At 36.4% G+C, this 22068-nt stretch overlaps 1 protein-coding gene across 3 annotated transcripts in view; it reads right to left on the reverse strand.

Moving 5' to 3' along the window:
- Positions 1–22068, reverse strand: part of GSK3B (glycogen synthase kinase 3 beta) — a 200650-nt gene that overhangs the window by 9442 nt on the left and 169140 nt on the right. For 2 of the 3 annotated variants that reach the window (XM_030857561.2, XM_030857592.3), the window contains one exon: positions 9968–10066. In XM_030857561.2, the coding sequence (XP_030713421.1) occupies positions 9968–10066 (99 nt within the window). Of the gene's footprint in view, positions 1–4071; positions 4122–9967; positions 10067–22068 lie in introns of all 3 variants that reach the window. The other variant, XM_030857599.3, reaches the window with a different exon arrangement.

Raw genomic sequence — 22068 nt, forward strand, 5'->3', positions numbered from 1 at the left:
TAATGTCTTTTTTGTCTTTTATTCGTTTTTAAAAATTTATTTATTTTTTTACTTTTGGGTCTTCGTAGCTGCATGCAGGCTTTCTCTAGTTGTGGCGAGCAGGGGCTACTCTTCGTTGCGGTATGCAGGCTTCTCACTGCAGTGGCTTCTCTTGTTGTGGAGCACGGGCTCTAGGTGCTCAGGCTTCAGTAGCTATGGCTCGCGGGCTCTAGAGCACAGGCTCAGTAGTTGTGGCGCACGGGCTTAGTTGCTCCGTGGCATGTGGGATCTTCCCGGCCCAGGGCTTGAACCCGTGTCCCCTGCATTGGCAGGCAGATTCTTAACCACTGTGCCACCAGAGAAGCCCGAAATGTTTATTCTTAAGCTGCTAAATTTTGGGGTCTCTTGATACGCAGCAATAGATAACTAATGCATAAATATAGGTCAAATACTTAAATGCCAGTTAGAGTTTGTGTTCACAAGCCCATGAACCAAGTCCCTCTACAAAATTAGGTATGCTCCTAATAACCTGTACAAGCAAGAAAGATTGCATCAGATGTTCAACTGTTTTTTCCCTAATGCTGAGAAGAGTCTATGGTTCTATGACTTTTGTATTGGATATGGCAAAGGGAATTTGTGCATGTACTGTATTGAGACCAATTTTACTCTGTGTGACTTCAGATGTAAAAATGACAAGTTGGGCAATCCCATAGTAAAACTAAGGGTGAAGCTCTAAGGTATTAGGTTCCCAACAGAGTCCACCAAGCTGCGATTTTTGTCCTAAATTCTTATGTACAAAATTCCATATCTGATACATATATTTTTCAGGAGAGGATTCACAGTTTTATTCTCAGATTCTCAAAGATCTGTAAGAGTTGCTACATAATCGAGTCATGGATTTGATGGGCAGCTGTCTCAATTCCGAGGAAACTGCATCATCTAGCTGCTCAGGCGGTAAACCAAAAGTTCTTACCTCAATTCTTCACTCCCCCACCCCCGCCAATGCATCAGCAAGTCCTGTCCATTCTCCCTCCAAATGTGTCTGATCAATGTGTAAATGGGGAGGGGAAGGAGAGTGAATGGAAGGTCCCACATTTACAAACTATCACCAAAAGGTTTAAATAGAAAAGCAGAAAACAAGGGAACAGGTCAGGAGGAAAGGACAGAGAATAAACAAAGGAGCTGGGGTTCCTAAGACTCTGCTCAGTATTCCAGAACTATGGGTCTATAAAAGTTAAAACCTTCTAATTGATACAAGTTTTCACTGTCTGGCTCAACAGCAATAATGGAAATGTTTTATCTGCACTCTCTAATAGGATGACTGCTAGCTACATATGGTTATTTAAATTTAATTGAAATTAAATAAAAATAAAAATGTAGTTCCTTATTTACCCTAAACACGTTTTCAGATTCTCAAAAGCTATAAAATCATTATTGGCATATTAGTAGAAGAGTGTATTTCAGATATATCAAATCCTTTTTGTGCTTTACATGTACTTTACAAGTATACTTGGGAACTTTAAGTATACTTTTATTTCCTTATTTCCTTTATTATGCTCTCCCAAGCCTATATTATGTATTTCTATTCGCCAGCTATCCTGTTTTTATAGCAAGTTAGAAATGTCTCATGACAGGTCAACTCCTCTAAAAGATAAAGTTTTGGAGGCCTGGGCCACGCTGTTTGGACTGTGTAGCTAACTCAGGATGTTGCTATTCAAGCTGTTCCAAGTGGAAATGCCTCTACTATAAAACTATGTCTCAGACATTCATGTTATTAACTGACACATGAACAAACAACACATGAACCATTACTCACAGAGAATTAAAGGTATACCCCAAAGTTATATTTAAACCGAAATCATAATCCACACTAATGAAATCAAAGTAGTATCAGTATTAAGGAAAAGGATTCAATTTTCACTTTTCTCTTTATACTGTCTACTATGATTTTGACAATTTTGTGTGTGTCATAATGAGGGAGAGGGAGGGGAACCACTCCTCAGCAAAGCACCATCACCTCTCATGTCGTATTATTCCAAGGAAAAGGTGTGGCACAAGACTCCATGGTGGCTTCAGTCATTTAAAAAATAGAACTGAAATTCAGGTGCTAGTGAGCCAATCAATCCAGCAGCAAACCTGGAGGGCTTATCAACAACACTGTTTATACTTGATCTGCCAGCAGTAGAGGTCTTAGCTGCTGTGAGTTCAGGGGCAGAGCACATTTCAATTAAGAGGCTTGGTTGTTCAGGGTAAAAAAACTGAAGGCCATGGGGACACAGGATATATTTTCATCTTTTAAGTTAAAAGACTTAGCTTAGGAACAAAGAATAAAAAAAGGCATATGAATATAAACAGGTAACTTCAGGTAAGGAACTGAGGAACACCTGAAGAACACCCGGAAGAATGTCTTATAGGACACTCACCAACTTAATCAAGAAGGTTTTATTACATTACTTTTGGAGGAAGAAGGAAAAACCCAGGTAAAATTTTTGACTTAATAGGAAAGAACATGTTTTACATAAAAAGAAGCAATTTCCTAGAAGTGATACTTAGCACTGCTCTGGTGAAAATAATGACAAAGATGGTTTGACTTTAGATACCTATATGCAAACTCGCTATGTGAACTTGAAATTCTAACAGAGGGTAGATATAGTCTCATTGGTGTCAGTGAATTTGTCAAACTGGCACATATGGATGGAAGTCTGTATTTCAAACACAGAGCCAATAGGAGGAAATGGGTATAGCACTGTACCTACACCCATCTTTTTTCATCTGCTAAGTTGGTAATGCATAAAAATACACGTGTGCACATGCACTCTGCACTTCCCCCACCCCACTCTGGGCTGGCTAGTGTTGAATAATAGAGAAGTGAAAAAATATGTGCATTACCACTGTAGACTGGGACAAACTTTCTGGAAGGCAATTTGACAATATGTATTAAAAAAAGCTTCCTTATATCTTTTGACTCAGGAATTCTTCTAAAAACTGGGACACAACCCAAATGTCCAAGAATAAGGAATTAGTTAAAGAAATTATGGTACAGGCTTAGAATACTGGTTGAATACTAAAGTCATGTACTCCCCTTCCCCCAAATAGCATAAGCCCATTAAAAAAATGGGACAGAGTTATCTCTGTCCACTGATAACTAGACTAAAATATATTAAATAGTGTTACCTTTGATTTTCTTTGGAAGTGAGAATACGGAGAGTCTTATTTTCTAAAATAATTATATACTGTATTTTTAATAGAGAAAAATCCTTGGGTTTTTTAAAAAAGTTATATATTTTTATAAAATTTCACATACATTTAGGTTAAGACAAAGAGAAAATAGACAGGAAAGAGTTTGGAAGATGAACACCTGAGAGCAACACTGTGGGTTCTGCAGCTAGACAGGGTATGGGTGCAGCTTTCCCAGAGCACACTATACAAGTGCCACAGAGGCAAAGGGTAATCATACTTGGGGGTTGCGGGGGGATAAAGGGATGGTAACCATCATTTTAGGAAAGTAAGTATTTGATACACTGACTTAATTTAACATTTTATTTTTCAAAATCAGTGGAAACAAACAATGGGAGAAATTATTCTGGGTTTAATTCTGCCCAGCTAGAAAAAATTGTCTGGTGATGTAGAAGGTGACAGGGTGACAGAAATTCTGGGGTAAAAATAACTGTAATAGTAAGAAAAAGGGATCACTATCCCTGGCTAAACTGAAACATGACTTTAGCAAAATGCATTTCAAAAAGTTCAGGGAACAAATAGGTATGATTTTGTAGTTACAGTCTTCAAAAGGGGTTAATAACTGACAAGAAATAGAAAATTATGAAAATCAAAATTCTGACCAACCGAACAATTGCACATACTCTCAATGCAAAGTAAAAGGAGAAGAACCAAAGAAACCAACTAAAAGGGTTTTCTTTGATGGGCTCATAATTTAAAAAGTAGGGCACACATCCCAGGAAGAATAGAAAATAAAAATGTGCACTTGTCAGAACAGGCCAGATTTGGTTTAAATGAGGTAACAGCAAAGGGTTTCAAAGCAAGATCAAAAAACATTAAGCCCCCTGACCAGGTAAAAAGACAGAGAAGACAGACCTTGTCCAACTCTTATCATGATTCCCTTTTCTGTTAGAAGGGTTTTCAACCTGGAAAGGATATAACAAAAATCCTAATAAACAAAATGCAGCCCGAGGAAGGTGAGGGAAATCTATACATTTTAAATGTCTTTAAACCCAGAATCTATAGTCCAACAAACACATTCTTAAATGGATTACAGAAATTCAGTTTACAAATATTTAAGCACTAGAAATTTCCTTAAGTCTTAAAAAAAAAAAAAGATTTCATTTCCATCTTTGACAGTTTCTTTTTTGATGGAAAAAAATCTGAAAGTTTTCTTGACAACAGCAAAGCATTTAACTTAGTTTTCATAACATTATTATATAAATGAGTATGGTAAGGTTGGTCTGTAGTTAAGAGACCAGTTATTCAGAGACCGTCAGAAGAATAATCCCTAGTAAGCGTTGCATAGTCCCATTTAACTTATTTTATCAGTAACTTCGGTAAAGGCAACAAAACAAAACAAAACAAAAAACTAGTAGGCTCTGCCTTGTCCTGTTTAATATATTCTATTAGTTGCTTGGATAGAGGCAAAAAATTGATGTGTTTATGAAATGTGCAGATGACAAATAATTGTATAGAAAACCTAACATCCTGATACTTTAGAACATATTCAGGATTAGGATTTAAAATCCTCATTAGTATGGAGGGGATACTAGCCATCATTAAAATTTGAAGGACTTTTGCGTGTTAAGAATTGGGTTGGTTTTCTATAATCCCAGAGTAGGATCACTGAATGAAAGAGGATTTCTAACAAAGTGATACAAAGATGGAATGTGTTACTGAATATTCCAGTTACTGAATATACACAAGCATGAGACACTAGTTCTCAGTAGATAATAAAGAAGGTGAAATCAGTGGTTTTCAAATTTGTTTTAATAGCAGAACTATTGCACTGGAAGAAGACTAATATATACAAAGCAGAGAGAAAACTGCTCTAGCTGAAATTCCCAACCACATCTCACACTTAACTGAGGTGGCACTGGATCAGATTATCTCTAAAGTGGTTCGTATTTGATTAGCAAAACTATAATTCCTCAAGATGTATTACTCTAGATGGTTCAGATGAATGGTCTCCCAAATGGAATAATTGGGAGGATCTGTTGGGGGTGTGGAGAAAAATCAGGTATAAATATCAAAATAAGAAATTATACTTTATGGACTGAGAGTGGTATGTATACTTTTCATGAGTTTCTCGTGTCAATCAGAGCCACAGTCAGATATAATGCCCCCAGGCACTGAGGTATTCTAAAAACAATTTAAAAGAATGAAAGTTTTTGAGGGAAAAAAACTCCCCACCACTAACAACATCCATACCCACTAATTTAACACAACTGTTTTAATTTCTGTATATTTGTATCTAGTTCCTATCCACACGCAAATACATATTTTGGCACAGTTACCAACATGGTACATAAGATTTTTAAGTTTTCTCCACATAAATTAAGATGAATATTTCCACAAATGTAAGTTTCATAATAATTGTCTTTCATGGTTACATACAAATGGAGATTTCATAATGTACTGAAACATTTTCCTACTGTTGACCATTCAGATCATATTGGCTCTCTTCTTTTGTTATTATATAATTATTCCTATTCATATCTCTGTACATGGTAGCTTTTTTCCTTCTATTAGATGTACCCTAAAGTTAAGATTCCTAAAGTGGGATTAGTGAATAAAAAAGTATGAACGCTGCTGTGATAGCTCTTGTACATAGTAATGCTTTCCAACAGGTCTTTATCCATTCATCTGCAGTCACTACCGGAACCTTGAATACAACACATGGAAAAAGTAGTTGAAACATCTGCAAAAACAGTTTCCTCAGTATTAATCTCATTAAACTGATAGAAGCTATCTTTACTATTTTCAAGAAAGGTGAGAAAAATAGCTATTACTGTGATATTCTATTGTACTGATCAAGGTTCTTTTGGAGAGGCTAGAGAATAACAACTATATATTCCCGGAGTAATCTCACCTTTAGGCCATGGAATAATAACCTTTATGCCACAATCTGGATAAGAAAAGGTTTACTTTCTTTGCTTTTCCAGAAGTAGCAATATAGAGACTAAATTGAGATTTCTGCCTACAATGTATTTAAAATTTAATAAGACCTAACATCTGAATACCATTTAATAACTTTGGCTACCAAAAGAAATTGACTAAAATCTAAAGCTTATTTCATGATAATATAGTCAGTATGATCACGGTTGATGGCATCTTCATCATTCTACTTTGCTCTTCTTCTGCTTTTATCCTACCTACTGTAGGATTTAGCTTTGCTCCCAGATCAACATAAATGTCACAGAACTCCATTCTTATTTAAGTCAGCTATAAACAACATAAAAGCTTCTGAGGCAGTCATCTAGGAGCCTCTGTATTCTGATGATCTTGCTCAAGATACAAACATGTTTGACAGACGCTGAACTTCAGCGGTGCGGAGCATCAGCAGAAATGGTATTTTAACAGATCAGAAGATAATTTCAGGGCTATGCTTCTCTTCCAAAGTTGTTTCTTAGTGATCTAAATCCAATGTTAGATGACTAGGAGGCACATTCTCAGGCTAGTCAAAGTAGATATTCTGCTTCTTGTTGATACGGTTTTGTCCTAAACTAAAAGTGGCTCTATTTTCATGTATATCCTTCATTAAATTGACTTATACTAAGTAAGCCAATTGTTTAATTAGAGGTACATATTGCAATTAATTCACCCAAAGACATATTGGGTTCTATTGTGGTGCTGCACCTAGGGTGGGTGATTAGAAATTCTAATTTTGATAATTTTAAATTAGAAAAATTTCCAGGTTCAGATCTTCAAGGTCTGAAGCTTTGTAGCTTAACAGTTTACTTCTTCATACCTTGGAACAGACCCTGAAATGCTTTGTGAGGAAAGTTTCAGCCGTGTCAGCAGGCATTCATTCCCTCACTGCTTGGGTGGAGAGATGGGGTGCCTATTTATTCAGGCGAGGAGAGTCACAGGTTCTTTCATAAGAATGATCCTTTTTCATAAGAGGATGGATGTCAACCTGCCTTTCACATGGCTGGTTTTTAACATTTCTGGATCTGTCCTTACTTGGCAATAACAATAATAAAAATAGTGTAGCAGTTTCCTTTCACTGAAAGTCTACCATGTGACCAGGCAAAGTGTTAAACACTTTGTACATTTTATATCTTACTTCTCACAACTATATGTAGTGGGTATTTACTATTCCTGTTTTATGGATAAAGAAACTGAAGCTAAGAAAGACAACAAAGAGCATGTATATTTTTAAGGTGTTACTAAAGAATATAACTTATACTACCAAATTCTTATTTAAAATATGTGTACACGCACAGACATATATATTTACATAAATACAGGTGGCCGTTAAGGTCATACAGTCAATCCCTTCATCTAGATGAGTATTTCCTGAGGTATGTTTGGTGACATTTACTTTGGCTTGCATTACTTTGGCCCCAAAGGAAACTGTTTTCCTTTAACTACACTGTGGTGGTATGCCTTTGGCTTACACTGAAGGGCATGAAGGGCACTTAAGAAAGTATCCAAATGGAACTCACCATTACATTTATTGTTGAAACTTTATTGTTGAGAATTTCATTTACTCTTATCTCTTATAGTACCAAATCTGTGGCCCTAAAGGAGAAATACTTCTCAAACAGCAGAGTCAGAAACACTTTGCTTCTCCTAAGCCACCAGTGTGCTTTTAATCTAATGAACGATGGAAATTTTTTTTTTTTTTTTTTTTTTTTTTTTTTTTTTGCGGTACGCGGGCCTCTCACTGTTGTGGCCTCTCCCGTTGCGGAGCACAGACTCCGGACACGCAGGCTCAGCGGCCATGGCTCACGGGCCCAGCCGCTCCACGGCATGTGGGATCTTCCTGGACCGGGGCACGAACCCGTGTCCCCTGCATCGGCAGGCGGACTCTCAACCACTGCGCCACCAGGGAAGCCCCAATGGAAATTTTTAACAGATATCATTTCTTTATTTACTTTAGCCACTAGGAGGCTCAGAGAAATATGTGAAATCCTTTCTGATAACTATTAAGATACTCAAGGCATACATTCCTTTAATTTTAGCTCTGCCCTTAGCCTACTATTCCTCTATTAAATTCCTCATACCCTGATCTATTTCAACTTTAAAGTAAATTCTCAGGACCAAAGTCTAATGTCAGTTTCCATATTTATGTTGAAATTCGATTTCAACAGCTATAAAATGTATATACCACAATAAAATATTTTTTGAGGACTGCTGTAACCTGTATCAAAGCAACATCAAAATCAGGTTACATACTAGGATCCTACCAGGCAGATAATTTGCCCAAAACCTTAGTTGCAATCATTAACTAGTTTAGTATTTCACATTAAGAAAATCATTTAAAATTACCCAAAACTTACCAATCATAATTCTCATTGTTATTCAGTCTAAAACAATTCCTAGAAACTAGATCAACAAGTAAATGTACTAGTTCGGGGTTAGGGCCTATTTAATGTTTTGAACAATCTGTGTAATCTAACATTGGCCAGTGAATTATTAAGTTTATTAATAGCTCATCTAAGTAATTCTGTCTTCCTTCTAAATAGAGGTCATAGTTAAAAACAAAACCAAAAACAACCTCTATATTTTTACATTTATAAAATTCAAAGCACATTTCAGTACATAATTGATTTGTACCATATTACTCTAAGAGAGCACTGCCACTCATTTTACAGATTGAGAAAACTAATAAGACATTACTAAAACTAATAAAGTTCAAATGACTTTCTCAAGGTTAACATGTGCTGATGAAACTAGAACTAGAAAAGAGACCTTTCTTTCCAAACTTTTTCTGGCATGAAGACAGGCCACAGATTAGAATGAAATGTTTTAAATCCTTATTAGCAACATTCTAAAAGAATAAGATCGGACAGGAACAAACAACTCTGTGTCAGACAACATGAGAGAGATTTTGACCTCACTGTTGAATGCTAAGAACTAGTAATGCAAGATTTTATCTCTTGGAGCATAAACGCCCTTTGGCAAAAATGGGTCTGATCCAACTCAATTCAATGAAACAGATGATTAAATAAAAATGGAGTCAGCTCCTGACATCTGCGTTTTTGGTGGTGGTGGTGGTAGTGGGGTGTTGAGGGGAAGATACCAAATTCTTTGTGAGCCCAACTGTACTACCTACTATATTGCTAACTTCATTTAAGCTGTCCTTCCGAGGACCTTCAATTCACTCAAGGGTTGGGTATTTTCAAAATATCTGTAATGACAGTAATTCTCACTAAATCAGGTCCCAACATTAGCTAGCTAGCTATGGGACCAGCAGTGTACCTGAGCTCTAAGCTGAGAGACCATGTGGGCATTCTTTTCTTTTTGGATAGACAAGATTTAGTCATATTCTGATCTAAGTCTTAGCTAAATGTATTGGCATTGCAGTTTTAGCCCTTTCAAATGATTAAATTACACCAATCTATATTCATACTTCTTGAAAATTTGCCTCTCTAGTATATTAATATAATTTATATTCAGGGTGATGGAATTAAAGTGAATTATCTTCAATAATATTACATTTGTACAGACTGCTTTCTGCTATAAGCATCTCACTTCACATATTAATCAAGAAATTATACAGAAAGCATGACTTTTAAAATAACAATTATGGTGACATCATTTAACATTATTATAAGATATTTATACCTCATATATAAAGCATTTATGGGGTCCTTTTATGCTTTTTGGAAATTAAAGCAACATTTTATTCCCATTTAATCATTTGGCTATGCTATGTTTTTGATACTTGGAAGGCACTAAATGTTCACATTCACCAAATGAGATAAAATGAAGATAAAAACAAAATATGTTTTTATAGAAGAGACTTATGTATTCTCACCTGAGGCTGCTGTGGTATTTGAAGGGGTTGAAGCAGCTGCTTGAATCCGAGCATGAGGAGGAATAAGGATGGTAGCTAGAGGTGGATTACTTGACAGTTCTAGAGAAAAGGTAAGACGCATGTGTTAGAATCCACTCTTAAATTTTATGTGAAACTATTTTATTGGTAACACTAACAGAAGATACAGCATTAAAACATTGGTTTAACAGAAAAAAAAGACATGATAAACCTACATCTGAAACTAAATCATGAGCTAGTAATTAACATATAGAGAAAGTCCACAGAAATGGTGTGATACATAACAAAGGCACTATCTGCTAAAATTAGGGTATCTCTGAGAACTAAAGATAGGCCGGGGAAAGGTACTGGTCAAAAGTTTGAGGGTAAGCATATTAATAAGATATATTTCCATCTTTTATTAACAAATATACTAGGTTTTCCCTTGGTGCTCTGACAGTATTTGACTGCAGGGATTGAGGGTGACAGTGTCACGGAAAAGAGAATATAATTGCAGTTTGTACTTCGGCATGCACAGACCAAGTTACTCGATAGCAGGTAAGATTTATCCAAACAGTAGTGGAAACGGGATTTAAGGAACACCTGTTTAAATTCTCATTGCTTTTATTAAAAATGTCTTTACTGAATTCTACTTTGCTTTTTAACTTAGTAAGATTATTACTTTTTAAAAGTTTGAAATACGCTTTTATCTGCACATGGAAAGTTTCTCTCTGTCAACTGTATACAAACTGGCTTTCTTTAAAGAATTAAGTTCTGTATATGAATCTTGAGAAAAAGATGATATTGGACTTAATAATGTAAACAACTACCGAGACATGGTGGTGAGCTTGTACATAAAATTATCTGGTGTTAACTTCCGATAATACGACTTCTTCTAGTCTGCCTGGGATAACCCTGGTTTATTCTTGTAGTTCTGGCATTTAACTAGTGAGTGCTTATTTCCACTCTAATAAGTGTCGCTATTAATAATTCTTATTCCAATAATTTGAAGGAATAATTATACGACCGTACTAGCTAAAGGAAGATGTTATCCTCTGAGCTACAAGCAATTCACAGTTACGGCACGGAGTAAAAAAAGTTAGGAAATAGTATTTTCTTTAAATTAAAGTAAAATTCACATAATATAAAATTAATCACTTTAAAGTGTATAATTCGTGGAAGTTAGTACATTCACAATGTTGTACAACCATCACCTGTACCTAGTTTCAAAATATTTTCATCACCCCAAAGGGAAACCTTTAAGCAACTACTCGCCATTCATCCCTCCCGCCAGCCCCTAGTAAGGGAAATATCGTTTTAACGCAGTACTTTACAAAGCCCCTGGCAATACTGATTTATTCAACTTGGTGCCTTAGTAGCTAAATTTTGTACTAAATCAGATACTAAATGATAACCAGATTCTGGTAAAAAGAAGCAATATGCTGATGTCAAGATATATGAAAAATGAATGGGAGGAAAAGCTCAAAACTGAGAGAAGACTATTCATTATCTTTTCCCCTTAAATGAGAAGACTTATTAGGTCAGTTCATCAAATAATAACCTTCCCTGAGTTGGAAAATCACTGCCCTAATGATCAGGTTTGAAGAGATGCTGTTTTCTCATAATCAGCTTTAGTAGCTGTTTCAGTTCTCACTGAGGTACAGAAAGAGCCAATGTAGTTTTACTTCAAATCAGTCCAATTTTAACGCACAACCTTACACCTAGAAAAAGAAAAGAATCACTGATAATTGCCATGGCTGATGAGTTTATGGTTCTAAGAATAAAAATTAATGTAAGATGTGGTAGTTACTCTTCAGTAATCCAAAAGAAAGTCAGACTTACCATCCCAGTTAAGATTAAAATCTTCTAAAATAGAAAAGCTTCTTTAAAATCCACCCATCCATCTACCCACCCACACCCTCATCCAACTAACAATACTGAGCATGAAAGATTGTGTTAGGTCCCAGGATAGACAGATAAAAAGATGGTTGTCTTTGTCTGTTCAACAGAAGTAGGAAATGGAAGGACAATTACACAAATAAGCTGGCAAGAAAGGCATTCAATCGATTCGAGACTGGGATAGTTTTAAGTTAAAAGATCTCCATGACTATGAGCCCAACATCTAAAAGAAAACCCAAAAAAGGAAAAGATGACCAAAGATTTTAATATAAGACATTCTGACAGAGCTACAATTGAGATAATCTTTAAAATAAACTGAGTATCAGTGGTCTGTGGTCACATGCTGTCCATTTTCTCCCATTCACTCAATCTTTTACCAGATCACCTATCCTTGTGTATCTGCATGTCCAATTGAGGGCCATGGTGGTTTTGTGTCTTATTCTGGTTAAGGTGTATGTATGCGTACACACACACACACACACACAGTTGCAGGGTTTGAGAAAAACAATCCTCTTTTTTACTAGGTGGTAGGGGGGTAACTAATGAAAGTGAAAGGGAACAGCAAAGAAAGACGACGATAACCAAAAAAAAGGAAGCTATGGGATACTGGAGGCTTTGCCACATCTAAAGACACAGGGGAGAGGTAAGTAAGGTTCATGAAACAACTTAAAAGACTAAGTTCTTAACCTAAAGTGAACGGTGGATAGCCTTTGGGAGCGGGGAGAACTTTTGTGAAAGTTTTGAGTCACACACCCAAAAACTTAAGAAATTCTAAACTGGACAGCCACATATAGCTCTATTATCTCTCCAACTTCTATACACCATTGTCCTTTTCCTCTTCCTTAATTATATGTATTCCTTCAGGTCCATTGCTTTCCATCCATTAGCTCTTCTCCACTTCAGAGAGCTTGCTAACTGTCACAGCTTTTGCTTGTGTGAATGAGGAAGCCTCCATGTATTATAGCACTGTTTTCTACACTACAAGTCTGTCCCTTTTGTGAGGAGAGACTATGGGCACTTCTGTGGGCTGTCACAAGTAGTCCAAAATGCTTGCAATTTTTTTTTGCATGCAACAATTACAACCTACTCCCAATCTCCCTGTCTATCCATGGCACTGAATAGTAAGGAAACGGAGGCAATGAGTATGCATACAAAATGCACAGAAAGAAAGCAAAAAAAAGGATGGCATTTTGGAGGACAGAAAGAGCAAAGCAACAGACATTTTTAGAATCAGGGAAAGTATATGTATTCTTTTTTTCTTTAAATTTTATGGACTGATTGATTGGCTGTGTTAGGTCTTCATTGCTGTGCGCGGGCTTTCTTTAGTTACAGTGGGCGGGGCAACTCTTCGTTGCAGTGCGTGGGCTTCTCATTGCGGTGGCTTCTCTTGTTGTGGAGCACGGGCTCTAGGCGCTTGGGCTTCAGCAGTTGTCGCATACGGGCTCTAGAGCGCAGGCTCAGTAGTTGTGGCACACGGGCTTGGCTGCTCCGTAGCATGTAGGATCTTCCTGGACCAGGGCTCGAACCTGTGTCCCCTGCATTGGCAGGTGGATTCTTAACCACTGTGCCACCAGGCAAGTCCCAGTATATGTATTCTTAAAGGCAGAGAATATGATGGCGTGTAGAAGAGATTGAAAATGAAAAGTTAATATTTATTCACTAAATATATGTGTGAGTCTTGAGAGCAGGGAGATTATTAAGGAAACAAGGAAGCCCATAATATAAAAGTGGGTCTAGCTATGGAAAAGAGGTGGGAAGAATAAGAGACCGCATTACTCCAGAGACATGGTTCAAACAAAATGGCAACAGGTTCCAGAATGTTTTAGAAAACTTCATGCATGACAAGGATTTCTTCAACCAATTGAAGATGCCATAAAACTACTCATTAAAAGAAAAATCCCATAGTAGTTTATGAGGAAACATTATGAATGTTTTGACGGTGTATCAATCATTATGTGGTCCACCATCAAAACATAATGCACAATTCGAACAAAAGCAAATGAATTTAAAAATAGCTATCAATAAGCCAACCAAGAAAGGTATCAACCAACCAAAAGGTTAACTGAACTCATTTAAATAAATTTTGCTGCACTGTTGACACTAAAAACTATAGAAGAAAAATTCCCATGAAAAGACCACTGTAAGTTAAGCAATCTTTTTAAATGTTAAAAACAAGAACAGAACCTAAATCTAGTTGTTTTGGAGAAACCTGAAGTTTCCCTTAAAGTTTCTCTTCTTCCAAATATAAGATTTCCAAATTTATTAATAAGAAAGGGCGGGTTTTTGTTTTTTTTTAATTTGCAGGGGTGGGGGATAGGAGGAGGGGTGGGAAGAGGTATATATGTTTGTTAAAACTGTGTTGTGTGAAAGTTGAGGATAAGTTTGAGAATAGTAATCAATGTACAAACCAGAAGGAAGAAATCAACCCTTTATTAACTAGACCTCTTACAGTCATAAGTTAGAAGGAAATCTTCTTTGTTACCTTTGAAAGGGCTCAACATGCAGACCCCCAGAAAGGAGTCACTACAAGAGGCAAACTTTCTTTACCTTCTATAAGTAGTCTGAGGTTTTCATGTGTGTATCAGGTCTCTTAAGAATAAATGAAAATTGCCAGTGGTTGTCTATATAGTTAAAACTGCTGTTTTTTTTTCCTATTCACAGAAAATGACTTAACAATGGCATGGTACTTTTTCTTTGAGGAGTAATTTAAATGTTAGGATGGTGAACCTTGATCTTACACACTGAATTCTAATGTTGCTTGTTTGGATATATATTTTTTAGATGAACAAGTAACCCCATTACAACTGTTTCTCTCTTAACAATTTCAAAGTGCCCAGGCCAGGAAATCTCTGACCAAGTTCCTAACGTTGACTACATATGCCATACTCATTCAGAAAAGTAAACAAATACTAAACTAATCAGAAGATCAGACAAATAGTAAACAAATTACAAGGCTTGCTCCTGCTGCTTGGTAATATTAGCAATGTTTCATGCGCGGACTACATGATACCTGTAGAAACCCATGACTACTTTGCCTTGGAACTGCCCAAGAGGGAGCATCACAATTTATACTAGTCACCCAAAAAGGTCTGTACTACATTTATAGTAATGCATTGTATACTACATAATGCATTTTGTGTACTACATTTATAGTAATGATACATTTACAAGTTATCTAGCAAAATGTTAGCATTTTTAAAGTCCTGGTGATTAAAAAGAATAAGCTTTAGTAACCTGAAAATCTTAGAACTCCATTCTTGATGAAATGTAATAAGTGTAGCATTTATGTTGAATTCTGCAGGAACCAGTCTGTGTTTTTCTTGTGTCCATTTGTACCATGATTTTACATATCTTATCCTTTCATGCTCTATGTTTTTAGCTTTATTTCTCATTTTTTCTTTGTCCTTCTGGAGTCAACTCATTTTTTATAATCAGAATTTTGGAGCTGTATGTGTCTTTTTTTTTTTAAAACACACGTTCTTTCTTATTTTATTCTTTCTGACAGAGTTTTGAAAAGAATCTTTTTTTTTTAACATCTTTATTGGAGTATAATTGCTTTACAACGGTGTGTTAGTTTCTGCTTTATGACAAAGTGAATCAGTTATACATATACATATGTTCCCACATCTCTTCCCTCTTGCGTCACCCTCCCTCCCTACCCCACCACTCTAGGTGGTCACAAACCACCAAGCTGATCTCCCTGTGCTATGCGGCTGCTTCCCACTAGCTATCTATTTTACGTTTGGTAGTGTATATATGTCCATGCCACTCTCTCACTTTGTCACAGCTTACCCTTCACCCTCCCCATATCCTCAAGTCCATTCTCTAGTAGGTCTGTGTCTTTATTCCCATCTTACCCCTAGGTTCTTCATGACCTTTTTTTTTTTTTCCTTAGATTCCATATATATGTGTTAGCATACGGTATTTGTTTTTCTCTTTCTGACTTACTTCACTCCATATGACAGATTCTAGGTCCATCCACCTCACTACAAATAACTCAATTTCGTTTCTTTTTACGGCTGAGTAATACTCCATTGTATATATAGAACTACCATATGACCTAGCAATCCCACTACTGGGCATATACCCTGAGAAAACCATAATTCAAAAAGAATCATGTACCAAAATGTTCACTGCAGCTCTATTTAATAGCCAGGAGATGGAAACAACCTAAGTGTCCATCATCGGATGAATGGATAAAGAAGATGTGGCACATATATACAATGGAATATTACTCAGCTGTATGTGTCTTTGAATATCCTTTAATCCAACTACCTCATCTTTTTAAATTAGTAAACTCAGAGATAGTGTCTTGGCCAAGATCTGCACCTAGTTAGAGAGAGACTGGGAAGGAGACTTTAGGTCTGACTTACTCCATATGCAATACTGCATATCTTTATTGCCTTGGTTATACATCACATACCACCAGTATTCTGGTCTTCCTGGAAGTGTATCTGTCCAACCTATACACAGAACTTTAAGTCCAGACATTAGTTTTTCATTGTTTGTTCCTATAACATTCCACATTCTCTCCAATAGTACAGTTGAGGCAGCAGAGACACTCAAATCTCAGGGAAAGGGAAAATAATCCTCATAAATAATTGATAATTTAGATCCTAAAATTCTGAATACAGTCAATACTGTATGTCAGTAGTACTCTGGTTGCCTGAACTAAAACTAACCTGCCCCCTCTTACTGGCACTCATGAATTTCCTAAGCTCTCCCTTGCAGTGTATTTCCTTGGTTTAGCTTTCAATACCTAGAAGAGTACAGCTTACCTCGATATTTTACTCTTCTAAATTATTCATAAAATATTAAAGAATAATTCTGACACCAATTCCTTTGATAAGTATAAACAGCTCCATCTCTCATTTATTTACTAGAATAATCCTTTTATTTATACCCAAATTTCCTCAAGTCCATTTATCAAGATCTTTTATAGCCATTTTTCACCCAGAAGAACACAGTAGAAAAACAGGGATAGCCATGTGAAAGGTTTATAGTTTAGTTAAAAAAAAAAAAAGAGGGGCACTGCAAGTGAGAGCAGTTTATGAGTTCCTATTTAGGATTTGATTCATATCCTACATATAAATCAAGATTTCCTATCTTATGTAAATTTGTTCTTGCTATTGTAAATGATAATAAATCTAAAACCAAAAAGACCCTAGTCAAGGTTAGAATATTACAAGATACTTCATTACCTTAATTAAGGTGGTTGAAATACTATGTCCACTTTATTTTTTTTTAACTTTTTATTTTATATTGGAGTATAGCCGATTAACAATGTTGTGATATACTATGTCCACTTTAGATGTGGCTGAGGGTAAGACAGGCTAGAAGAAAATACCCAGGATATAGAAAGCTAGGTAAGCAGGTGGGCTGACCATATTTATGCATATCACTATTTCGTAACAAAAAAACTGGTTTAAAAATCATTGCTATAAAGATATGGAGCCTCCTAATTATCAAAAATAATGAGTTACAACAGATTTTATAAATAAGTAGTCTACTGCTTTCAGATGAAGAAGTATAAGCCTTTGGTAAGCTGGCCTTCTGTAACACTTGCTTTTGTTGCCCACCCCCAACTTGTCCTCAGACCCTGTTTTCATCACTTACTTTTCTTTAACACAGTCCTAAACGCATTAAAAAAATCTTTCTCTGATCCTTCCCCCATTCCCTTCGGTTTTCTCTTACTCTTCCTTTTACTGACTTTTTTTCCACTTGATTTCTGGAACCCCTTTGCTGTCTCATCACTGTTTTCCTCATGTCCAGATACTCTTTTCCCTGTATCCCAAGACATCTGTAGTCTGCCTGAGTTTGCATGCTGTTTTCTGAATGCTCCAAATATCCTGTTTTAACTCTCATTTAAGCAGTCCCCCCTTCTTCTGGCCTAACCAATAAGCCACTCTTCCTCCTTGTTCCCCCACAAAACTGTCATTCCCTCAGATAACCCAGCTAAGTGGTAGAGCAGTAGACTCTTCAAACTAAGTCACACTAATGTAAATAGTTGATAATCTTTACTTACACCTGCCCAACCCCCATCCTATCCGATGCCCTCAGGGGGACGTTTACTAAAATAATTTTACTTGGTAAAATCTCATAAAATCAGGTTAGAAAATTGGAACTGGGGATGTGTGTGGTGGAATTAACTGGAGACTCATCTTTAAACATACAAAACTACCTATTTCCAGTATATTCCAGCCTTAGAATAGGTAAGGAATTGGTAAACAAAGAGAATATCGATCTCTGTTGGGATTTCCTGATTCTATTTGATTCCTAAGGTCTGATTAAGTTATGTCCAACCTTTGAGATCCAATAACTGAGGGAAAGGGAAAGAAGGGTATGGTATGCTAAAGGTCTGTCCTGGTTTCCAATGTCTGGAGGCAGGTAATACTGTCAGTCAGGGGATCCTAGAACACAGAAACCCCAGTGCCAGAAAAAAAGAGAGGTGTAATAGTTATGGATCCAGAAGGTCAGAAGGATCTCAAAGTTTTCTGTCCCATATCTGTTCACCTCTCTTCTCCCTCTAGCTGATCACAGAAACACTTGTTTTGATTATATGAAAGTAATATTAACTAACATTTATGGCTATTTACTCATGGCACAGTAACAAACATCAAATTGTAGTTAGCTATAAGCTTTACTATATTCTACTCAAGTGTCTAATCTTCATAGTTCTGTTCATATGGTAGGTTTACTTTACTAATTAAAACAACAGTACCAACAACTAGAGGGAACATTAGAAATGCCCAATAAGTACAGGTTGCATGAATTAATAAATACTGTGTGTATTTAAAGTGGCAGGTATCAATCACTGAAACAGTCATTGAGCACCTACTATATGTAGATCAGGGATTACCTTTAGTTTATCTGGGGAAAATAGTATAGACTTCACTGAAAATTTGCTGTGAGGATGTAGGAGGGTACAGCAGAACCTCACTAATGACACCCTCCATCCCCCCCTACCTCTGCCCCCATGTTTCCTATCTCTGCACTCTCTCTAGCTATACAACCAACTGGAAAGTTAGTTCTCCTTCTTCATTCTCTTGAATTAGCCAGTTTTATTCTGATCATCCATTAACTGCTATTAATTAGTATGTGCTTTAAAGTTGCATCTGCACAACAGTTACATCTTTGCCTTAGTAAATAAGATGACTATTTGCAAAAACTGCTCCAAAATCAGAACAGGGAGGATCAAACAGAAATAACAAAAATTATTGACATCAAGTAGCACCTCTTTCCTGGACAGCTGTGTCCTTATATGGAAACACTGTTCAAGTATAATAGTGATCTAGAAGGATAGGGAGAAAGTACTACTAAGTGATCACAGCCTAGTTTCAGAATGGCTGCTAAGACAGGGCAGCATTTAACAACTTTAATAAAGAAGGGCCATATTACAAAATGATGTCATGTTCAACTTAATACATTGAGTTTTATGAAAAACCATTTCAAGGATATATTCACAGGGTCCATTTGAAGAGGTACAAAGATTCATGCACATCCTTCTCACTGATATCCAAAGAATCACATAAAGAGTCTGACAGCCACAGAGATTGCATGCCATGTCTACATATACCACATCCATGTACACACATATTCTTCAACTCCTCAAAGTCATATGCACATTCAGACATACACAGAGTCATATTTATGTTTGATATCCTGGGCAAATATAAAAAGTTGAAATATCAAAATAAAACATTCTTCATTCCTTTTTTAAAACTTGTAACAATTAGGTATGTGTGAACAAAGTCTGAGTTAAATTATTTACTCTTTAAAATGAGCCTTTTCTTTACTTTAGTTGATTCTACTATTTGACAATATGAAAACTGCCCACTCACAAAAGTCCTTCCAATATTTTAGAGACCATATTCTAAAATCTAAGCTGATTTATTTTCATGTTAATCTGTCTTATGAACACAATTTACTAGAGAACAGGTAAATAGCATTTACCAGGTTCTAAATCATTATACTGCAGTAAGCCTTAGGATCAAATGAGATACCACTTCACACCCACTGAGACAGCTATTAAAAAAAAAAAGGAAGACAAGTATTTGTGAGGATGTGAAGAAATGGGGACGCTTGTAACATTCCTGGTAGGAATGTAAAATGTGCAAGCCATTGTGCAAAATGGTTTGGTAGTTCCTTAAGAAATTAAACATAGAATTACCATATGACTCAAAAAAACTGAAAACAAGTATTCAAACAAATTCATACTTGTACACAATGGTCAGAGCAGCACGATTCACAATAGCCAGAAGGTAGAAACAAACCAAATGTCCATCAGTACATGAATGGATAAACAAAATGTGGTATATCCCTATGCTATGGACTGAAGGTTTGTGTCCCCTTAAACTTCATATGCTTGAAGCCCTAATCCACAATGTGATGGTATCTGGAAGTGGAGCCTTTGGGAGGAAATTTGGTCATGAGGGTAGAACCCTCATGAATGGGATTAGTGGTCTTATAAGAAGCGACACAAGAGAGGTGATCTCTCTTCACCATATGAGCAAAAAGTAGCCATCTGCAAACCAGGAGGTGGGCCCCTGCCAAACACTGAATTTGCCGGCATCTTGATCTTGATGTTCCCAACCTCCAGAACTGTGAGAGACAAATGTTTGCTGCTTAAACCTAAGTGTCCATCGACAGATGAATGGATAAAGAAGATGTGGCACATATATACAATGGAATATTACTCAGCCATAAAAAGAAACGAAATTGAGTTATTTGTAGTGAGGTGGATGGACCTAGAGTCTGTCATACAGAGTGAAGTAAGTCAGAAAGAGAAAAACAAACACCGTATGCTAACACATATATATGGAATCTAAAAAAAAAAAAAAAAAGGTTCTGAAGAACCTAGGGGCAGGACAGGAATAAAGATGCAGATGTAGAGAATGGACTTGAGGACACGGGGAGGGGGAAGGGTAAGCTGGGACAAAGTGAGAGAGTGGCATGGACTTATATATACTACCAAATGTAAAATAGATAGCTAGTGGGAAGCAGCCGCATAGCACAGGGAGATCAGCTCGGTGCTCTGTCACCACCTAGAGGGGTGAGATAGGGAGGGTGGGAGGAAGACGCAAGAGGGAGGAGATATGGGGATATATGCATATGTATAGCTGATTCACTTTTTTATAAAGCAGAAACTAACACACCATTGTAAGGCAATTATACTCCAATAAAGATGTTTTAAAAAAATAATGTTTGCTGCTTAATCCACCTAGTCTATGGTATTTTGTTATAGTTGCCTGAACTGATTAAGATGTGATATAATGAAATATTATTCTGCCATAAAAAGGAATGAAATACTGATACATGCTACAACATGGATGAGCTCTGAAAACATGCTAAGTGAAAGAATCCCACATTATGTGATTCCATCATATGAAATACCCAGAATAGGGAAATCTATAGAGACAGAAAGCAGATTGGTGGCTACCAAGGGCTGAAGGAGGGATTAATGGAGACTGAGTGCTTAATGCGTATGGAGTTTTCTTCAGGAGCAATGAAAATGTTTTGGAATTTGACAGAAGTGATAGCTGCACAACACTGTGAATGTATTAACACCACTGGATTGTTTACTTTAAAATGGTTCATCTCATGCTATGTGAATTTTATCTCAGTTTTTTAAAAAGCTTAGAAATTCATAAAATAACAAACTTAGTTGTTTTAAATTTTATTTTCTTTAGTAATAATAGAAAATTATTAGCCAGTGACTAAAGAGTTAAATGTAATTACTTCAAAAATAGTGCATGGGAACAGTGAAACTGAATCCTGGATTTTAAAATCTGATCAAAGAAAGGTTTAAGCAGCATCTCATTTTCAATCAACACATACAGGTGCACACACACATTGAAGAGTATGTATCAAAATATGTCTCAATTTAAGGAGAATTATTCTCCAAAATGTATCCATCATAAATATCACCTTGTATGCATTTGAGTTTCTACCAAGTTGTTCACTTGACAAGGGGCTGTCTTGATTTGTGTATTCTGAGAAACAAAGTACTTGCTGGAGAAGATACTTAGCATGGGAAAAAACTCAATCAAGTTTCCCTTCAAAATTTGGGAAACTTTAAAGTTACCTGACAGAAATGGTAAAAAAAGAGGTAAAGAAATTTAGCACTGACTTAGTAGTTTCTGATGTCAAGACTCCACAGTTCCACTGGATGTCACTGTATACAAAAGCCTTTTAGATACCACTTT

Source organism: Globicephala melas, chromosome 4 (assembly GCF_963455315.2).
Source record: "Globicephala melas chromosome 4, mGloMel1.2, whole genome shotgun sequence".
Lineage (NCBI taxonomy): Eukaryota > Metazoa > Chordata > Mammalia > Artiodactyla > Delphinidae > Globicephala > Globicephala melas.